We start from the raw sequence: 18,270 nt of genomic DNA, 5'->3' as shown, positions 1-18,270 counted from the left end.
AATATCGACTCCTACAAACGTATGCTACAGTATTTTCCATGTGGGTATTACGTCAAACAAATTTAGTGAAATGATGCAAAAATGAAACAACGTTTATTTTTGCGACCTCTTATTTATAACCTCAACTTGATACTGTATACTGTTCAAATGCTGATAAATATTAACCTTAATACAATCGTTATTTAAATACCATGTGAATATGCTCATTACATCCAAAACCACCGGAGATCATGGCACACTGATTGCACATTCCCTTGTTTCAGATAAACATATTGATTCTCTTCATATTTTCCAGGAAATCAAGACTGGCCTTTCTCCTACAACCTCATAAATGTAGTAATGTCAAAAACGTCAAGTATTGCTATTATCAAAAAACATTCAGTCAAAATTTTATCAACGTGTACTTGAACCGGTCAAGCAGTTTAGCAGGGCGCCGCTGAAACATGCTCAGTTTGACTAAGGATGGACCATCTTGTCTGTGGTGGTGATGAAGGAGGAGTGATGGTACCGATCGCGAAGGGCAAAGTCTGCATTTTCTTCTGTCAGCTGCTTGGTCTCCATGCCAACAGAGGACAAAGAGGGTGTCACCACGATCTGATCCTGAAGGGCCCCTTTCCTAAAAAGACAGGCAATCTTTGGTGACGTTAGCTTCGGTATTGTGTATGTGCATATAGATGTACTTATAGTCACAGTATCTATGCTCTACTGCCACAGACTCATAGGTCCAATAGTTAATAATAATTGCAGTCATGGATGTGCGTCTCTCAATCCTTTGCCAATTAAGAATCAGGACTAGTCCTACCTTCCCAAATTACTCAGAGAGATCTTGAACCACCTGAAGAAGCTGAAACGTGCTGCTGCACCTGTGGATGAAGAAATGTCATATAAACTAAACCTGGCAGCCCAAATGTGCAACACAAACATTATGATGATCATTCAATTAGACATTTACATTTAGGCATTTACCAGAAGCTTTTATCCAAGTGACTGAGGAAACATTGAAGCAATAAATCTTAAGGAAACAATAATACAGGAATTCAATAATTGAAATTCATGTCATCTTAATATCAGCACTATGGCCAACGGAGTCAAAAATTATAACTCGAAATGTTCAGGGCTGCATTTCCCAAAAGCATTGTAAGCCTAGGTTGATCATAGCTCCATTGGTGACAATACAAGATCAACTTAAGGTTACAAGGCTTTTGGGAAACACAGCCCAGATCAGTTGCTGAAATAGGCAAATTCGGAAATCAGCAATTTACTTTATGACCCCTGGGATTAAAAAAAGATTACATCAAATTACAATTTGGTAAATTTACCTGTTGGCAAACCTGGGCTCGCTTTTCCAATGTAGAGGAAGAGGATAAGTGCTACTGTAATGTTCACCAAGGCGTACATCCACTGGATGACAAACATTATCATAAGAGAGCTCAATGCCTGAATAAAGAACATAGATTTTTTATAAATGTAATGAATTGCTTATACAGTATATTGTAGCTGTTTTTTCCTAAACTTACACCAATTAACGAAACCCAGTGGTTACAAAACTTTTCATAGACTGAACCTTGAATTGATTTGATTTCCGATCCTTCAAGGCTTGGTTCTGGCCCTGTGAATAACAGATTTTTAACAAGTTGCAATCCCTTTATTGATGAATTAAAATCACGTGTCATACTCACCAGTCCTGTCTATATGCTCTCTTGGGAGCTGTTCAAGTTCTGCCGAGCCAGAATTAGGCAAGGACTGTTTCCTCTTGTCTACTCTTGTAAGGTCAGACTCCATAAATCCTATCTGGCTCCCGATATCATCATCAAATCCAATAGATTGTTCTGGCAGTCTCTCACCTTTCCCTTTCTCTAACTGTGCATTACTGTTCAAGTCCAACCCAAAACTGTTCAGCAGTGTTTCTTTAGCTGGAATCTTTGATTTCCTGCCTCTGCCTTTAGAGATAGGAATAGACGCTCTCTGATCTTCAACATTGTCTGTGGTGGTCATTGTAAATATCTGGTTCATGTCTTTGGTGAACTCCAATAACGTGCCGTTCATAGGTTCACTAATGGCTCCTTCGCTGCCGTAAGAGGGGTGAGAGCTGGACACAAGCGTTTTCCTGGAGCTCGATCTTTTGATTGGCATCTTCCCTTGCTGGACCTGCAGATCATAGCTTTTCACCACACAGAAGTAGCAATAGTCAATTACGCTGTATGTCAGCATGAAGTTGATGGTGACGATGGGAGCCAAGACATTGACCTGGCCGATGAAGATGAAGGCCATGGAGATTAAACTGGTCAGACAGATGGCAGCCAAAGGAGTCTTATTGGCTCCTCGCTGTAAACAAAAGAGTTGAGAAGATAAAGACGTTATGGCTCTGTGAGTTGCCTTTCTTTCTACTGCCTTCATACATAACGTACCATTGTGAAATAAAAATACATTTAAAAAACTGCATGTCCGTGATGCCTCAAAATGCTGCTTATCTAAACTAAATTTAGAAACAGGACCTGTGTAAATTAAAACTTGATCAATGATCAGAGTGAATTATCTTATTTATAAATGAGATATTATTTAATCATTAAAATAAATATTAATTTCCTTTTGTAACCAACAATTACTGACATTATTACAAAGTTCTTTTTCACAATGTATGTTTACTAGTTTGGTTTCTAAGCACTCCATCCTTAACCATTTCCATCTTATGTAATAATAACGGAGTATAAACGCTAAAGTTAAAACGTTGCAAAAACAACTTATTTCAAGAGTTCTACCTCACCCAAGACTGGCAATTACCCAGAAGCCCTCATACGAGTTGGCTCTGGGATGGAGGTTGAGTTGGATTGCCCGCATTACTGCTACTGACTGGCACAGCTCCAAACCCACCTGGGTTGGTCTTTTCTGTGCTTCCTGCATTTGTTCTAGTACTTTGATTCAGGCTGAGATGTCTGAGGCGAGCTTGTAGCCCGTGGAGAGGGGTCAGACAGAGCTCATGCGAGGGAAAGGGTGTGCTGTGCTTTCTGAAAGCCACAACCGTTACACTTCATCCCTTCGTGTTTTTGGAGTGCACTATAATTAGGAACTTGTCCTGTCCTCAGTAAAGCACTCAGTGAGCATACGTTTAAATAAAAACGATTCATTAAAGTGGCAAGAAGTGCATGAAAAATAAGTGTTTTTAATCACCCGCGCGTCATTTCTGAAAAATAAATGTTTTGAATCACCCGCACATCAATTCTGATATGATCAGTATCTGAAAGAACCCAATTTTTTGATTATTTAATATAATTATTTAGTATAATACCACCAGTGCTCAAGAATGTAAAAAATGATAAATGTATTTTGAGCAACATATGTCACATGTATGGACTGGATAATATGGTTATTTCCCCGCAGTATTAGTACTAACCCCTTTCTCAAGAAACCCGAGAGCTGGGATGACTCTCTCCTGGGCGATACACTGGAGGATCCTGGGTGCTCCATACAGGCCGCCCATGCAGGAGGCCAGGGAGGAGATGTAGAGACCCAGCAAAAACAGGAAACCAACCAAGGAGACCTGGGAAAAAACAAAACACAGAGGGGAAGAGAATGTAGAGTGCTCCACCCAGCTCTGTTCCGCTTGGCCAGACGAAAAGAGTTTTTACTGTGTTGAAGGTAAATCAAAGAAACATCGTGTAACAAACCTGACAGAAGGTATACGCAAACACCACATGAGAGAGCAGGTAATTACAACCAATTACAAGGGTGTTTGAGTATACAAAACACCCACTTTTAAACAACAAAAAACATCTCTTTGTGGCCTCGAACATAATGTATGTAGAGCAAGTCTTAACATAGTTATGATTTTAAGACAGTGTTTTAAGCCCTTTTCGGATGGTAATTGTTTGTTACCGAAAACATCTGTAAAAATAAATTTGCATGACCCCTCTGTGATAAAACTAATATTTCGAACAGACATATATTCACAGAGGAGGTGTGCGTTTGTAATCCTGCAAACCCGGAAAATGCACTTCTCACATGCTCAGTCACATGACAATTCGCACTTATGTAATAATTACAATGGAATAAAATCTATATTTTTACAATGCCAATTGTATTGAATGTTTTCGTGTTTTTTCTTGTCTTCTTTCTGTCCTCATCATCTCCCTCTCTGTGTAGTGAAGAAGCGAGCTTGATCTATCAGTCAAGATAGCTAGAACTTTTGTGAACTGTGAGTATCTTGTGTGTGCACGCGTGATGTATCCACACGATTACTTTAACAGCCGAAACTTGTACAACTTTGTATCATCTGGTCACCATACAGTCACATTTGATATCATTCGAAGCTGTAAAGGGTTTACATCTGATTGCACTGATCCACGATAACCAAAACCCTTTTTTTTTGTAAAATAAAGGAAGCCAAAAGGATGCACTTTCTAATATCTGTGAACTGTTTCTCTCCATTTGCAGAAGTGATGTGACATTATGTGAGTGATGTTGTTCTGTTTATGCTGCCATTTACAGTATTTTTAATGCATCAGACACTATAATACCTGAACCTCCTAAAGGGCAACACTCTACAGTGCTTTTAAGTGGTCAGAATGGACTTACAAAACGTATTTTGGGTTTTAACACCCGTTATTAACTCAGAGATATAGATTCGGACAGGAAATAAATTACCACACCACCTTGATGATTGTGAAAAAAACAGTAGGTAATTTGGCCTGGGAATTTGGATTCGGACGGCAATAAAATCACCAATGTACCCCTGTAAATGGTGAAGATATCTTATGTCCCTATGAGAAACAATTACCGTCCGAATAGGTCTTAAGAATTAGTCTGACTAGCTAAAGTCAGCGAAGAAAGTCTGTTTCAGAAAATAAGCTCATGGTTGTCATAAGTAAGACGGACTAAACCACACTGCTTTGTAGAAAAAGTAAGACACTGAACAACTTAAAACAAAATGGCTGACAGTAGGCACTCAACCCAGTATTTCTTTGCTGAAAATATTTGCATATAGGATTAAAATGCTTCCCAATCAATTAAAATGAAAAATGTATTGATTACATTGCAAATCATAATAAACACAAGGCTCGGACTACAGTAACTGAGTAAATTAATGTAGTAAACAGTCAGTTTCATGAACCATCAAAGATGTACACAAAAGAAGAGTCAAAGATTTATTTTTCACAAAGTTCTCTCAGTGGATTTTATTTGTCTTTGAAAATCTTTCCTCTCCTCTTATTGGCCTTTTTTAACAAATAATTTGCTATAGCACAATACAAATTCTTGTTTTGATTTAAAATCAGTTCCAGTTCAAACCAGCTCAAACCAAACATACATCTTGATGTAGAATCACTTAATGCTTTAGTGTTCATCTGACAGCTGAGAGGTCCAGTCACTTACCTGCTTGCTCTCTGTGATTTGACAATGTCTTTAGCTAAAACAGCTCGCATCTACTACTCCAGTGGACTGATCCCCGGTTCTGCTTTGAGGGTGAAAAAGAGGAGCAAGTTGAAAGTCATAAAACAGCGACCAGCTGCAGCTTTCAATCCCTCGTTTCTGGCTCAGGTAACGATACACGTGCCAGATGAGGTTCCTATGGAAGTGATGGTGGAAGAGGACGATTATATGGACTGGTCTTCCACAGTACCCTCATCCAGACCGCTTATTGTAAGGAGTCCCACAAGAACCGCTGCCATCCCGCAAACAATCCTTTTCCACGGCCAACTCAGTTTGTTTATTAAAGCCTGATCCACACATCCAGCACATCCTACATCTGAGCAAAAGAAAAATGTCCCCCGAGCACAAGAAAAAGTCCAAAGCGCATGAGAAAAATGTCCCCGATCACAAGAAAAATATCCTCCAAGCACAAGAAAAATAAAGTAATCTCCTGAGCACAAGAAAACATCACCCAAGCACAAAATTAAAAAGTATTTTGTGCACAAAAGTTTTTCCTGTGTTACTGTGTTTATTTATCGACAATGTTTGAAGCAGCCATGATGAGAATAAGGTTTTGTTGTGGTCTCTGTTGTCATGGAAACCAGCATACTGTCAGCTGGTCTAGATTCAAAAGGGGCCTGACTTGCTTTGAGCTATTAGCAATATATATTTATAAAAGAGCAATATTTATTTATTTATTGTTTCATTATTAACGCCATTCCAGCATCTTAGGTTAAATTCAAGGTGGAAATAGTCAATCTACACACAAACATACACAAGTTGGGGGAGGGGCAATTTTAGAGTCTTGAATTAAAGGGATAGTTCACCCAAAAATGACAATTCTGTCATGAATTATTCTCTCTCTAGTTGTTCCAAACCTGTAATCATTTCTTTGTTAGGTAAAAAACTAACTTAAAGAAAGCTATTTGGACGAATGCTTGTAACCAAACAGTGACCTTATTTGACTACTGTACCATAGTATATTAAATGGCAAGGGTAATTCTTCAAAATATCTCATATTCAACAGAACAAATAATAAAAAAAAAATCCTATTATGGTGGTCAATGGGGTCCAAGAATTGTTTGGTTATAAGCATTCTTCCAAATATATTTCTCTGAACAAAGACATTTAAACATATTTAGAAAAACTCAAAGGTGAGTAAAATGATGACATTGGGGGGGGCGGAACCATATCTTTAACCTAACCTACATATCTTTGGGTTGTGGGAGGTTATAAAATGGCAATAAGAAGCGGAAAAGTTAGCAAAGACAAATAAACCATCTGAATTCAGGGTGTCTGGCATTCAAAAAGGCCTTATGCATTAGTAAATGCTAATGTAACATTTTATCTGTAGATAAATAGTATCGTCTCAACTGAAAGAAAGATTTGAGGATGACATTGCCATGGAGAAAGGTGGTCTAGTGGGTTAAACCACTGAACTGATAAATCAAAGGGTGCTGGTTCGATGCCAGCAGCCACCACTAGTGTGTCCTTGAGCAAGACACTTTACTCCATGTTGCTCCAGGGGGATTGTCCCTGTAATAAGTGCACTGTAAGTCGCTTTGGATAAAAGCGTCTGCCAATTGACTAAATGTAAATGTAAATGAGTTTAAATCGTGAATATACGATTCTTTCAAGCCTGGCAAAACATCAGATTACCTTTTCCGCTATCAAGAAATCATAACGCAGTGCCTCTCTGGTGCAAATGGCTCCCAGCAAGAACACAAAGACGAGATACAGGAACCACCTGCGGATTCCCATACAAGAATGAAAGTTGAATTTATTCTGTTTATAGAGCATTATGCAACAAAAATAGTTAAATGGAATAACATTTAATCTTAGAATAAATAAAACACATAAAAAGTTGCCTGCAACTGTTAAGTGGCTATATTTTACTAACTCACAAAATTTGTATTTACAGAGGTTAAAGTGATAGTTCACCCAAAAAGGAAAATTCTGACATTATCTACACACCCTCTTGTCATTTTAAACCATTATGACTTTTTTCCTTCCACCTAACATACAAAAGAAGATATTTTGAAGAAAGTTGGTAAGTGAACAGCACTGGCCCCTGTTCACTTCTATGTTGATGGACACAAAACCAATGCAAGTGAATGGGGCCAGTTAACAATATTCTTCGAAATATCTTATTTTGTGTTCTGCGGAAGAAAGTCATACAGGTTTGAAATGACAAGAGTGTGAGTTAATGATTATGAATTTTTGGGTGAACTATCACTTAGTTAAACAAAATGAGAGATCATGGTTATTATAGGTGAGGACTGGCAGATACGTACGAGACGAAGACAGCAGCCAGAGTTCCCACAGGGATGCTGTGTTCAGGTCTCTGGAGATCTGAGCTCATGTTGAATCCTGCCAACACACCTACACAGAGAGAATGAATTACTGTGCAAACATGCCTTGAGACAAGGGTCCATTCAAAACCTGAACAGTGGATATCATAACATATCCCAGAGCTCACTCAAAGGAAAAACGTCCTCACTTGTTTTGTAAGTGCAGATGAGAAAAGAAATGAAACATCTTTATTTCTTTATTATACAAAAGAAGTGTGATTCATGAAAGGATTACTGTGAAATCTGCATTCTAAATCAAATCACAGCTTTTAACATAGGACATCAAGTATTTGAGGCTGTCTAGGCATTCTAGTATCAACATTGTTTAATCAGTGGTTATATCACAGTTTATTGATGTTCTGTAGTCACCTGTCGCCGCAGGAAAGAAAACCCCAAACACAGTGAAGAAAGTCTCGCCAGTCGTGTAGTCTGGCAGGGTGTTCTTATGCAGCAGTTCCTCCGAATAGCCAACGAACCCATGCTCTGCAATAAACAGTTTACTTCAAAACAATGTCAGGAAAGACATCTGTTTATTACAATGTCAGCAAGCATGAAACATTACAGAGTTTTTTATGGGGAAAGCCTGCACTTAGACAGATAACAATCAAATTCATCACGGAGTACATCATAGCCTTCGGTCACAGAGAATAACAGACCTTACACACATAGCACACTGTCTACCTTGTCAATTACAAGCAGAAATATTCAGGAAAAATCTGCCCGATGATATTTTTTATGTATTGCACACATGTACAAGGAAACATTCCTCAGCTCATGACCACATTTAGAAGTGTTTTCCGAACATGCAATACTGATCTACCACACGTTCGAATACAATAACCTCCCACCCAAAAACCAGATTTGATAGGGTTCTGTGTGTCAGAAGGAAGACTTCAATCCCTCATGTGAAATATTACACACCAGGTTTAGACTTCATAGCCACGCATGGGCAGGCCGCCATCGCCCCTTATGTAACAACCCGGGGGGACAGACACCCCACCAAGATGCGTGCGAACCCAGGCCTGGCCTTTCCTTGGTAATACATGCCAAGTTCAATAGCTCAGCAGTGTGGACACGATTGAGGGAATGCTGGACTGAGCTCTGGGTGTGTTCACAGGCAAACAAAACAAGGCAAGAACAGGCGCCGCTTAATATTTACATAAACATTACTGAGAGATATCGCAATTGTAATGTACCTTCAAATGAGAATGCCATTTTAACTCAGGGTGACGAAGTGAATGTTTGGACAGCACTGATGCAATATTTGTTAGGTGGTTTGTGTAGTTTTAAACAACGTTTTTGGACACTGCCGTTTTGTATTGCACAGTGTAATATGCCACAAGTATGTGCTCTTGTGCACCCAAAACACAAATATTCGTCATCGTTTGCTGCCTACACTAGTTCTTTATTCATTAAATGCAAAATGAGGAGTTTAAAAAACTGGACGAATAACTTCCATGGCACTGGGGTTATTTTCTCTTTTTCCTTTTCTCATTTTCATTTATATGGAATTGTGCCATATTCGGGCTGCGAGAATGATAACTTCAATTTTGGTTAAAGTGTGTAGTTCTTTGGAGGATCTATTGACAGAAATGCAATATAATATATATAACTAAAGCTGCATCCCAAATCGCACACGTATGCACTATTCTACACCATTATGTAGTATAAACAGTGTGATAAGTGCTGTTCGCATTGAAAATCCTAAAAAAAGAAGTGCACTGTAAGTACCCGGATGATGCACTTTTTCGACTGAAAATATGAAGTGTGGAACTGTGGACACTTTGACTTACGTAGCGGAAGGGAGCTATCAGACGCAGCTCAAGCAAAACTCTCCTGCAGATTGATAACGCTTCAATCTGATGAAGACTAAAGTAATGCTGGGCAAAACAGATTAAACTACATTAGACGAACAATGCAAAGTATATTTTATTCACACGCATTGTGGCGCGATTGACGTCAGTGGCACTTGTCTGGGAAACCGATATACTGTCGGCTAGTATAAAACCGTTAAGTATTCCATTTAGGACGATACTACTGAAATTCACATAACAGATGGTTGATGGCATAGTATGACATTTGGGACACAGCTTATGCATCCAGTCTACAAAGAAACCCCTTACATAATGAAGTGTTATGTTTTTACAAACTGAGAATGAAAACCCTTTCATGGAATTCACCATGTTGTTTCAACAGTAGCCCTACACAGAAAAACTGTGCGTTTTATAAATACGTTATCTCCTTCTGCAAAGAAATGAAAATGTGAAGACATCTTAGCCCTGTGTCAGCCACCGTAGTGCTTCGAAAGGGAGGGGTGTACATAGTGAGCTGTTGGTTGCAGTTTGCAACCTCTCCACTAGTTGCCGCTAAAATACACTGGACCTTTCAACTAAATTAGCATTAATATGCAAGTCTTAGACTGAAGCAAAAAATATATAAGAGTGAACTAATCTGAATGTTTGATAACAATTATATCGTTTAGGAGGAATTTGCATTGCAGCAGCTGAAATTCTTCTTGATCCCTAGTGATAGCATACAGAAATGGGAAAAGAGAAATAGGTGGCTTGGGAGGTATCAAACCTATGCAAAGACGAGGCACTTATCCAGAGAGATCTACAGGACCTGGCTATGCGAGAGAATGAACCATTTCCCTCTTGGTTATCTAGTGATGGGAAAGAATGCGTTCTCTTGGATTAATGACATGTTTATCCGAAAGGAAGTCACCACCCTTTCAGAAGCCCTGCCTGTTCCTACACTTCCAAGTCACAGTTCTTAGCTAGAAGGGGAGAGTTAGAGAACAAGAAATGCAAGAGATCAGACTAAAAAGATTAAGAAAGTTAGCTAAAGTCGATCTTGTCTAATGCAAAACAATGCATTATTCTGGTACCATGATATAGTATATGCATGTCCACATTGATACATTTCATGCAATCATAAATGACAAGATGTATTGAAACAGGAGATCACAGTACATGCATTGCTGTGGTCCTCCCTGCTGTGTTTTTAAGCAATTTGATTGCAGTTGGATATTTATAGTAGGAGTTCTTCTGATCCTAAGATTTGTAAGAGGAAGTGATGATGTGGACTTTGCTAGTGAGGAGTTCGGATCTGCTTCCTGCCTGCTCTTTTGTCTCAGGCCAAAAATGTGGGTGAGCCCGGTCAACACCCTTCACCCAAAACTATGAGCGCATGTCAGTTTCCTGTCCAATTCTGTGTGTTTAAATAAGTGTCTTTTGCATTTCAGTAGAGAGCCGAGGAACAGAACATGGTACAAAGGGAACATGGGAAAAAGAGACATGGTATAAAAATGCATCACTCCATCAGTCAAACACGAGTGAAAAAACAAGAACGCAGCCTGAAAATGTAGAAAGTCAGATGATTAACTTATGTGCAGACTTTCTTTTTGCCAATTTTTATACACGATATTACTCCCTCCAAGTTTAAGATTGACAGAATGAGTAGTATTTTTAAGAACTGAACTCAGAACCCATTTTAAAGGGATAGTTTACACAAAAATAAAAACTCTGTCATCATTTGCTCGCTGTCATGTCCTTTAAAATCTGTAAATAGCATTTTTTTCCTGTGAAACACAAAATAGAAGATATTCTGAGAAATGTCTCTTTTGTGTCAAAGGCGTCCAATGATTTCTGGTTATCAACGTTCTTCAAAAAAGTCAAACAGGTTTGGAATGAAACGAGGGTGAGTAAATGTTGAATTCATTATAAACTATTACTTTAATATCCAGTTCAATTCCTAAACGTTAATGAAAGATTCTTTAGCCTACATTTAAGATCTTAAATTACATTTCTGTGATCCTGTGGGTAGAACACTTGAAGAAAACTGTAATTTGCCCAAAAGCTTGCAATATAGAGCTGATATAGGGATAACAAACTGAAAGAGACCAAATTCTTCAAGTCCTGGACTTGCCCATCCCTGAACTAAAATTCGAACAGGAAAAAGTCTAGAGTGAACCTCACAAAAAGCTCAGCGCTCCTCTTAAAACTGCTCTCATTTTTTTAAATCTAGCACAAATGTGTTCATGGCAATGGTATGAACTATGAAGACTCTAGTGGGTAGTTCTTTATCTTTTCTAACAAAAACATTTTCAAAATATAAACAAAACACGAGTACCTACTTCAATATGAAAGTAGGTTGCAGTATTAAAGGGACAGTTGACCCAAAAATAAAAAATCTATATAACTCAAGCATATCCACTCCCAAAAGTTATTCACAACCAAGATACACCACAGGGATTTAACTCTCCAAATAGGTAAGAGCCTCCCATTGAATTGGAGGTCTAGGTTCAGTAACGTTATGTGCCCAAAAGAATGAGGTCGGCTGACTATACTGAATGATCAGGTTATTCCATCAATGGGAGTTTTTTCTTTGGCATATTCCAAAATGACAATGCCAGGATTCATCGGGCTAAAATTGTGAAAAAATAGTGGTCCAGAGAGTATGAGACATCATTTTCACACATGGATTTCCCACTAAGTGTGCAGACCTTAACCCCGTTGAGATTCTTTGTAATGTGCTTTTGATGACTTCTCCCACCATCAATACAAGCTCTCAGCGAATGCTTGCCTTTCTTTTCATGCTTTACCATGTCACAAAATGAGGATCCGCCGAGATCTCGATCTTGGTATATAAACCAATAGAAACATACATCCACTGTTAAAAGCTTTCATTGCGGTGACCACCTGCTCTTGACTACGTGATTACCAGCGTTATCAAAGTGTAAACACATCTGCACAGCAGCTTCTTTTTCCTGCCCCTGGCAGGTAACCCACCCATGCGGCACCCGGCCTTAAACGTGCAAGCCCCTGGAGGCATGCCAAAAGTGAGATCATACCACAAAGCTTAATTATAACAACATGGAGGAATCAGCACCTCCTTTTTCCCCAGACAGAACACACTGCACCCGGGATCAAGCTCCTAAGGGAGGCGATTAGAGCAAGATGAAAGTGGCAGTTGCAATTCAGGGATAATGTCGCATGTTCAGCATCCTGGCTTTCGTGGCAGAAAGCGAGAACGCCATCTTTCTAAAAGTCTTGTGTCTTTATAGGACAGGAAGTCAGTAATCAAGAAAACAGGAAGAGTTGGGATGGATTTCCTGCAAACCCAGTGTGAAAGTACACAGTGACCTCGTCTGAAGTGGTCAACCACACACAATAAAAAAGTGAATGCATACTTTCTTTGTCCTCAGTGTAAAGGACTTGTTGTTCGCTCATATAAATTCTTTCAGTATTATTGATAGTTTTGTTAAACTTAAAGTAAACTTATACATTTACCCCAGTCTTTAGCTGTTCAGGTGGGTAAAATCCTTTTCATTTGAAACATTGTAATCTTACCGATAAGCGTTTTTGATTACAGTTTTGTACAGATGTTTAAAAACAAGCAGAGAGGAAAGACAAATGCTCCCAGCCCCATGTTTTTTCAACATCTATTTTTTTATGATACGGTATTGTTATACTTTTGTGACTATATTAGGAAGCAACCCAGTGCTCCCACTGGCCTTGCCCTCCTTTTCCAGCAGAAAATGAGACCTGATAGAAGTCTTACATACTTTTGCCAGCTTATCTGCAGTCATGGACCTGATATTCAAAACACTGCCTTCCACTCTTTAAGTTAAGAGCTTTTATTGAAACTACAAAATGTAAATAAATGCAAAATACTATTAGCACAAAATAAATGGCATAATGATTTATGCTTTACAAAACACATAAGATCGCATCATTTGGACACTCCACCATTTGTATTACCCTGACACCTTCAGGACACTTGTTGCAAGTTCAATACAGCTAAACCTGCGGTTTATAAATATAGATTTAAAAACCATTAAACTATATCATAATTAGCAAACAAGTAACTGATTTTAATTATTATAACTTAACAATGAAAACCCCAATAAGCAATATCTAAAGTGACACTATTTGAATATAAATGCAATGTTCAACATAGCAATATATTCAGCAAGCTGAAAACCAGAACAAAATTACTCATCTAAACAGTGAGAACTATCTAAAGAAACGTCTGTTGTTGATGGAAAATGCTCCAGCACATATTATTCAGAATGAGATAAATTGAATCGAACTTTGGTATCCTTGTCCAACAGGTTTGCCAGGAAACGTGCAATGAAAGAAATGTCAATATAAGAAAGACATGCAATGTTAAGCAGGAACTGTGAAAACAGCACTACGGGGCCTGATTCTCTTATCAATGTGCTCAATTACTTTAAATGAAAGTTGTTCCTTGTGGTACAGTCGTGTGTGACAGAAACATTTCTAAACAGGTGTATTTGTTTATGACTGAATATTGCATTTCTTCATATAATGTATAGCATGCATTAAAGATTGATTTGCTTTAAAGAATGATTTTCTCAGGAATTATCTGGTATATACAGGGTTGGTCTGCCCAAAGACCTCAATAAGCCAAAGACCAATGATCAAGTGGACAAGTAGAAATGGCTGGGATATATAGTAACTAGTTTCAAACCAACGAATTTGATAATGCTGTTATCCAACACACGCTCTGAAAAAACTGAAAACCTAAAAGTACAAATTATACATTTCCAAAACCAGTGTCTGACTTCAATTCAAATGGATTTTCTTCAAAACTACAGCAACTAATAGCAATGTGATCAAGACAATTGTTTGAGGAATTAAATATCCTAATAGTAATATTACATTTAAAAAGTATGGGTTGATGACACCAAACCGATGAAAAGCAGATCCAATAAACGTACTAGATTCCTAATCTACGTTTAAAAATAAAAACGTTTTTTAACAGTCTATTAAGCTCACCTGGATCTAGATGACTAAATGTCCCGATTACAAAATCCAGAGTGGACATAGCCAATACAGCCAGCAGAACCAACTGAAGACGTATGATCCATTTAACCCCGGCCAGGTTAATCCCAAGCAGGGCCAACAGAACGGCCACAGAAATCCCCCTCACTGCCCACACGCTCTGTAAACTCAACACCTGAGCGATGGACTCTGCAAAACCTGTGATGTACATAGCTCCAGCGACACACTGGAAACAAGTTAAACAAAAACAGTGAATGACTAAAGTATACAGAAAACATAATATATGCGATCATTTATGCAAGGCTATGCTCACCTGTCCAAACACGTACAAAAGCCCCACAGTTCCTCCGACTCTTCCTCCGAGCACATTCGACACCATGGAGTAAACCCCACCGTTGCCCACGCTGCAGCACTCAGACACCCCTATGCCAGACATCACTGTAACCAAGGCGACCAATACGACCAGTGACACCAGAAGCATGCCCAGCAAAACCCCTGTGTTACCCTGAAGGTATGTAAAATGTACAACATGCGTTTGAACTGATGTAATGTATATCCTACAAAACTCATAGAAATATACCCTACTATGATGATACACTTACCACAAGCCAGCCAGTCCGTAAAAAGAGCACAACTCCGAAAATGTTGATCATGCAGGTGGTGAAAACTCCATCCCAGGTGCCAAACAGAACTGGTTCCCAGACAAAGAGCTGCACCTTCCACCATGGTTGAGCATTACTCTGGGAACCCTATACACAAACCAGTGTCACTCATATCTAATGTCACCATTAAAGTACGTTTTGGGCCATTTGTCTGCACACCTGAGTAAATTATTGACATGTGCAATAATAAAGCAGATTACCTGAGCATCTTCAAGGAATATTTCTCGAGCCTGTGGGCACATATTGTCTCCTAGGAAAGGCTGCAAGTCGCTTTAATTGGTATGAGGGTAAAAGAAAGGCTTTAAGTGAGTTCAACGTATATTTTGTTAGGAATTCTGCACTTACATTCGCCAAGTAGGCGCGTGGACTTAATAGATTTCTGATAAAACAAAAGCCTGTTAATAAGTGACAAACATTTCAACTATCAAAAACAAACTGGTCATCTAGATTCAACTAACATTGACATACTTCAAAGTGAAAGGCATAGCAAAACAAAATCACTAAAGTTTTGTACTGACTTTTACGACGCTATCCACTCCGACGGTTCTATTGAAAACTCTTTGCCAGACATTAAAATGGAAGAAATGCTTAAATCTTGAGGACGATGTGCTGTGATGCCATAAACGACTGTTAAATTATAAGTTTAATCTTTAAAGACAAACGCACACATACCTGAGATGGTGTCGTGCTCCCGGATGCGACAGCAAGAGACGTGAGTGAACGCGAGGCGCGCGCCCGCGAGATCACCTGAGAGTTTGTGTAAACTTAATTTTTACAATATCTCGGTAAGGCTGTGTTTGAAATAAAGAAAAAAGGCTTTTAAAAACAATACAAATGTCCAGTCCAAAGCAGTCAGTAAAACTAGAAAAAGTTATACTACATCTATATCACATTCGTGTGAAATAATGTATGAAACGAGTTAAGTATTTCTTCTAAAAGCATAAACGGGTTTTGTTTGCGTATCTGGATTCGATAGTTAGATCACAGCAAGAATTTCCGGTTTATTGAATCAACGATAAACAAGATGCATATTAAGAATTTTCACTATACAAATATCTCATTATTGATTTTAAAGTATGGCAGCAAAGCTGTAACGTTAACAGCTGTCTGGTATTTTGTTGCTGATATCAATGAAAACGCTACGTGTGCAATAAACGTCATTAAACAAATATATGCACCACGTGGCTCCACCTATAGCGTCAGTGCAGCCCTCCCTTTCATTGATCGTTAACTTAAATAGTATTTTTTTTAAATATATATGTTTTACATTACTTTCGTGTTAATCCGTCACAGAATCAACTTAATGTTTGTGCAATGTACAACGTAAATCTTCATTACAATGATAAATTTGATTTTTACATGTGTTCACAAATCGGCGATATTTTTTAAATATCTTAATGCAGAGATTTCCAAACAGCAGATCATTGTTATTCATTTAACGTTTTACAGCCACATTGCATTTTAATAAATCTGTAGGAGTTATTTGCAGCTTTATATCTTTTGTATCATTATAGTGGTACTTTTTTATAATTGCCTTAATCAAAGTTAATGTGTTGTTTTTATGTAAAACACCTAATCAGTTAATTCAACCAATAAGAATAATGAACTTGTGAAGAATGATGAACATTCCTGGAGTGCCTTACTCCACTAGATGGCACTCTCCACTACACCTGGACTTCACATTTTGTACTACATTTCCCTTATGCATGACTTGTTTAGGCTCAATCCCCATCACCTCATCACCTCATCCTAACGTATTGGGGTATCAGTATATCGTGTACACGGGTCCGGCAACTGGTAATTGAACACTAGTTCCCTACAAATTGGGACACAGTTCACTTATTTTCCATTGTGGGATTTTTTACGGAAAGAACGTTTGAGTGTACTGGAAGGTTTTTGAGAATAGGATAGACCTTAAAATGGCTCCCTGGTCAGTGCCCTGACTACTGAACAAGGGAGCTGATTGAGATACGGCCATTCTCTTCTCTGCCTAATATGTAAACCCATGGCTGTCTGAATTCGCCCCCTATATCTCCTCTATAGTGCACTATATCGGATGTCCATCATTTTGTAGTGTTGTCCAAATTCTGAGTAAACAACGTATTCCCTCAATTTTTTCACTACTTTTTACCCACAATGCATTCTGATTTTGAGACTGAGGACCAACACAGTGTACCAAAACCAGCAGATGACATGGCAGCCCAAATCACCACAATGGACTTCAAGCAACATGGATTCTGTCCCTCTCCACACTTCCTCCAGACTCTGGGTCCTTGATTTCCAAATGAAATGCATAATTTTCTTTCATATGAAAAGAAGACTTTGGACCACTGTGTTTACTGAAGTCCACAATCAACGTAGCCATCTACCAGGAAATTTTAGAGCACTTCATGGTTCCTTCTGCTGAAAGGCTTTATGGAGATGCTGATTTCTTTTTCCAGCAGGACTTGGCACCTGCCCACACTGCCAAAGGTACCAAAAGCTGGTTCAATGACCATGGTGGTATTGTGCTTGATTGGCCAGCAAATCCGCCTGACCTGAAGCATTGTCAAGAGGAAGATGAGAGCCACCAGACCCAACAATGCAAATGACCTGAAGGGCGCCATCAAAGCAGACTGGGCTTCCATTACACCTGAGCAGGGCCACAGGCTGATTGCCTCCATGCATTGATGCAGTAATTCATGCAAAAGGAAGCCCAACCAAATATTGAGTGCATAGAAATTAACTTAATTTTAATTCAGCAGCCTGACATTTCTGTTTAAAATATCCTTTTTTTCTTGATCTTATAGTCTGATATGAATATAAATATTTACATTTTATTCTAATTCTCTCAAATGGCCCGAAGGTCTCTAATGCCGACCCTGGGGCCATCGGGCTTATTGTCGAGCCCTTTGCAAAAGTTCACGTACACCTGAATTTAACATGCGAGGTCTCCCTCGCCATCATTAAATTTTTGTTTGTTTTTGGAATAGTTGTGTCAGAGTCCATCAGTTGTCCTCATTGTGTATAGATTAATCTCAAACATCAAAGGGATACTTTACCCAA

At 38.7% G+C, this 18,270-nt stretch overlaps 1 protein-coding gene across 3 annotated transcripts; it reads right to left on the bottom strand.

The window, feature by feature from the left end:
- Positions 1-71: 71 nt before the first annotated feature.
- Positions 72-16,322, bottom strand: slc12a8 (solute carrier family 12 member 8). 3 transcript variants are annotated; one of them, XM_056754118.1, is made up of 15 exons: positions 15,898-15,908; positions 15,571-15,604; positions 15,426-15,485; positions 15,166-15,312; positions 14,877-15,068; positions 14,558-14,789; positions 8,124-8,237; positions 7,698-7,785; positions 7,063-7,150; positions 3,392-3,538; positions 1,680-2,325; positions 1,518-1,609; positions 1,320-1,437; positions 803-863; positions 72-616 (listed from the first exon to the last, which is right to left on the bottom strand). In XM_056754118.1, the coding sequence occupies exons 3-15, from the start codon at positions 15,465-15,467 to the stop codon at positions 457-459; spliced, it is 2,127 nt and encodes a 708-aa protein (XP_056610096.1). In that variant the 5' UTR covers positions 15,468-15,485; positions 15,571-15,604; positions 15,898-15,908; the 3' UTR covers positions 72-456. The 3 variants fall into 3 exon arrangements, with proteins under 3 accessions (XP_056610096.1, XP_056610095.1, XP_056610097.1); XM_056754117.1 differs by lacking the exon at positions 15,571-15,604 and having other exon boundaries at positions 15,426-15,495; positions 15,898-16,322; XM_056754119.1 differs by lacking the exons at positions 15,571-15,604; positions 15,898-15,908 and adding an exon at positions 15,744-15,811 and having other exon boundaries at positions 15,426-15,495.
- Positions 16,323-18,270: the final 1,948 nt, after the last annotated feature.

The sequence above is a fragment of the Triplophysa dalaica genome, chromosome 8 (genome assembly GCF_015846415.1).
Source record: "Triplophysa dalaica isolate WHDGS20190420 chromosome 8, ASM1584641v1, whole genome shotgun sequence".
NCBI classification, from domain to species: Eukaryota; Metazoa; Chordata; class Actinopteri; order Cypriniformes; family Nemacheilidae; genus Triplophysa; species Triplophysa dalaica.
Note: the sequence above shows the minus strand (reverse complement) of the source record. Positions and strands in the feature narration are given on the sequence as shown.

Excerpts from the sequence above, each read along its gene's own strand:
- slc12a8 (XM_056754117.1), bottom strand. The coding sequence starts at position 15,467 with ATGTGCCCACAGGCTCGAGAAATATTCCTTGAAGATGCTCAG. Across the intron at positions 7,151-7,697 it reads CTGGCTGCTGTCTTCGTCTC|GTGGTTCCTGTATCTCGTCT; the intron begins GTACGTATCTGC and ends GGGAATCCGCAG. Across the intron at positions 2,326-3,391 it reads TCGGGTTTCTTGAGAAAGGG|CGAGGAGCCAATAAGACTCC; the intron begins GTTAGTACTAAT and ends TTTTGTTTACAG.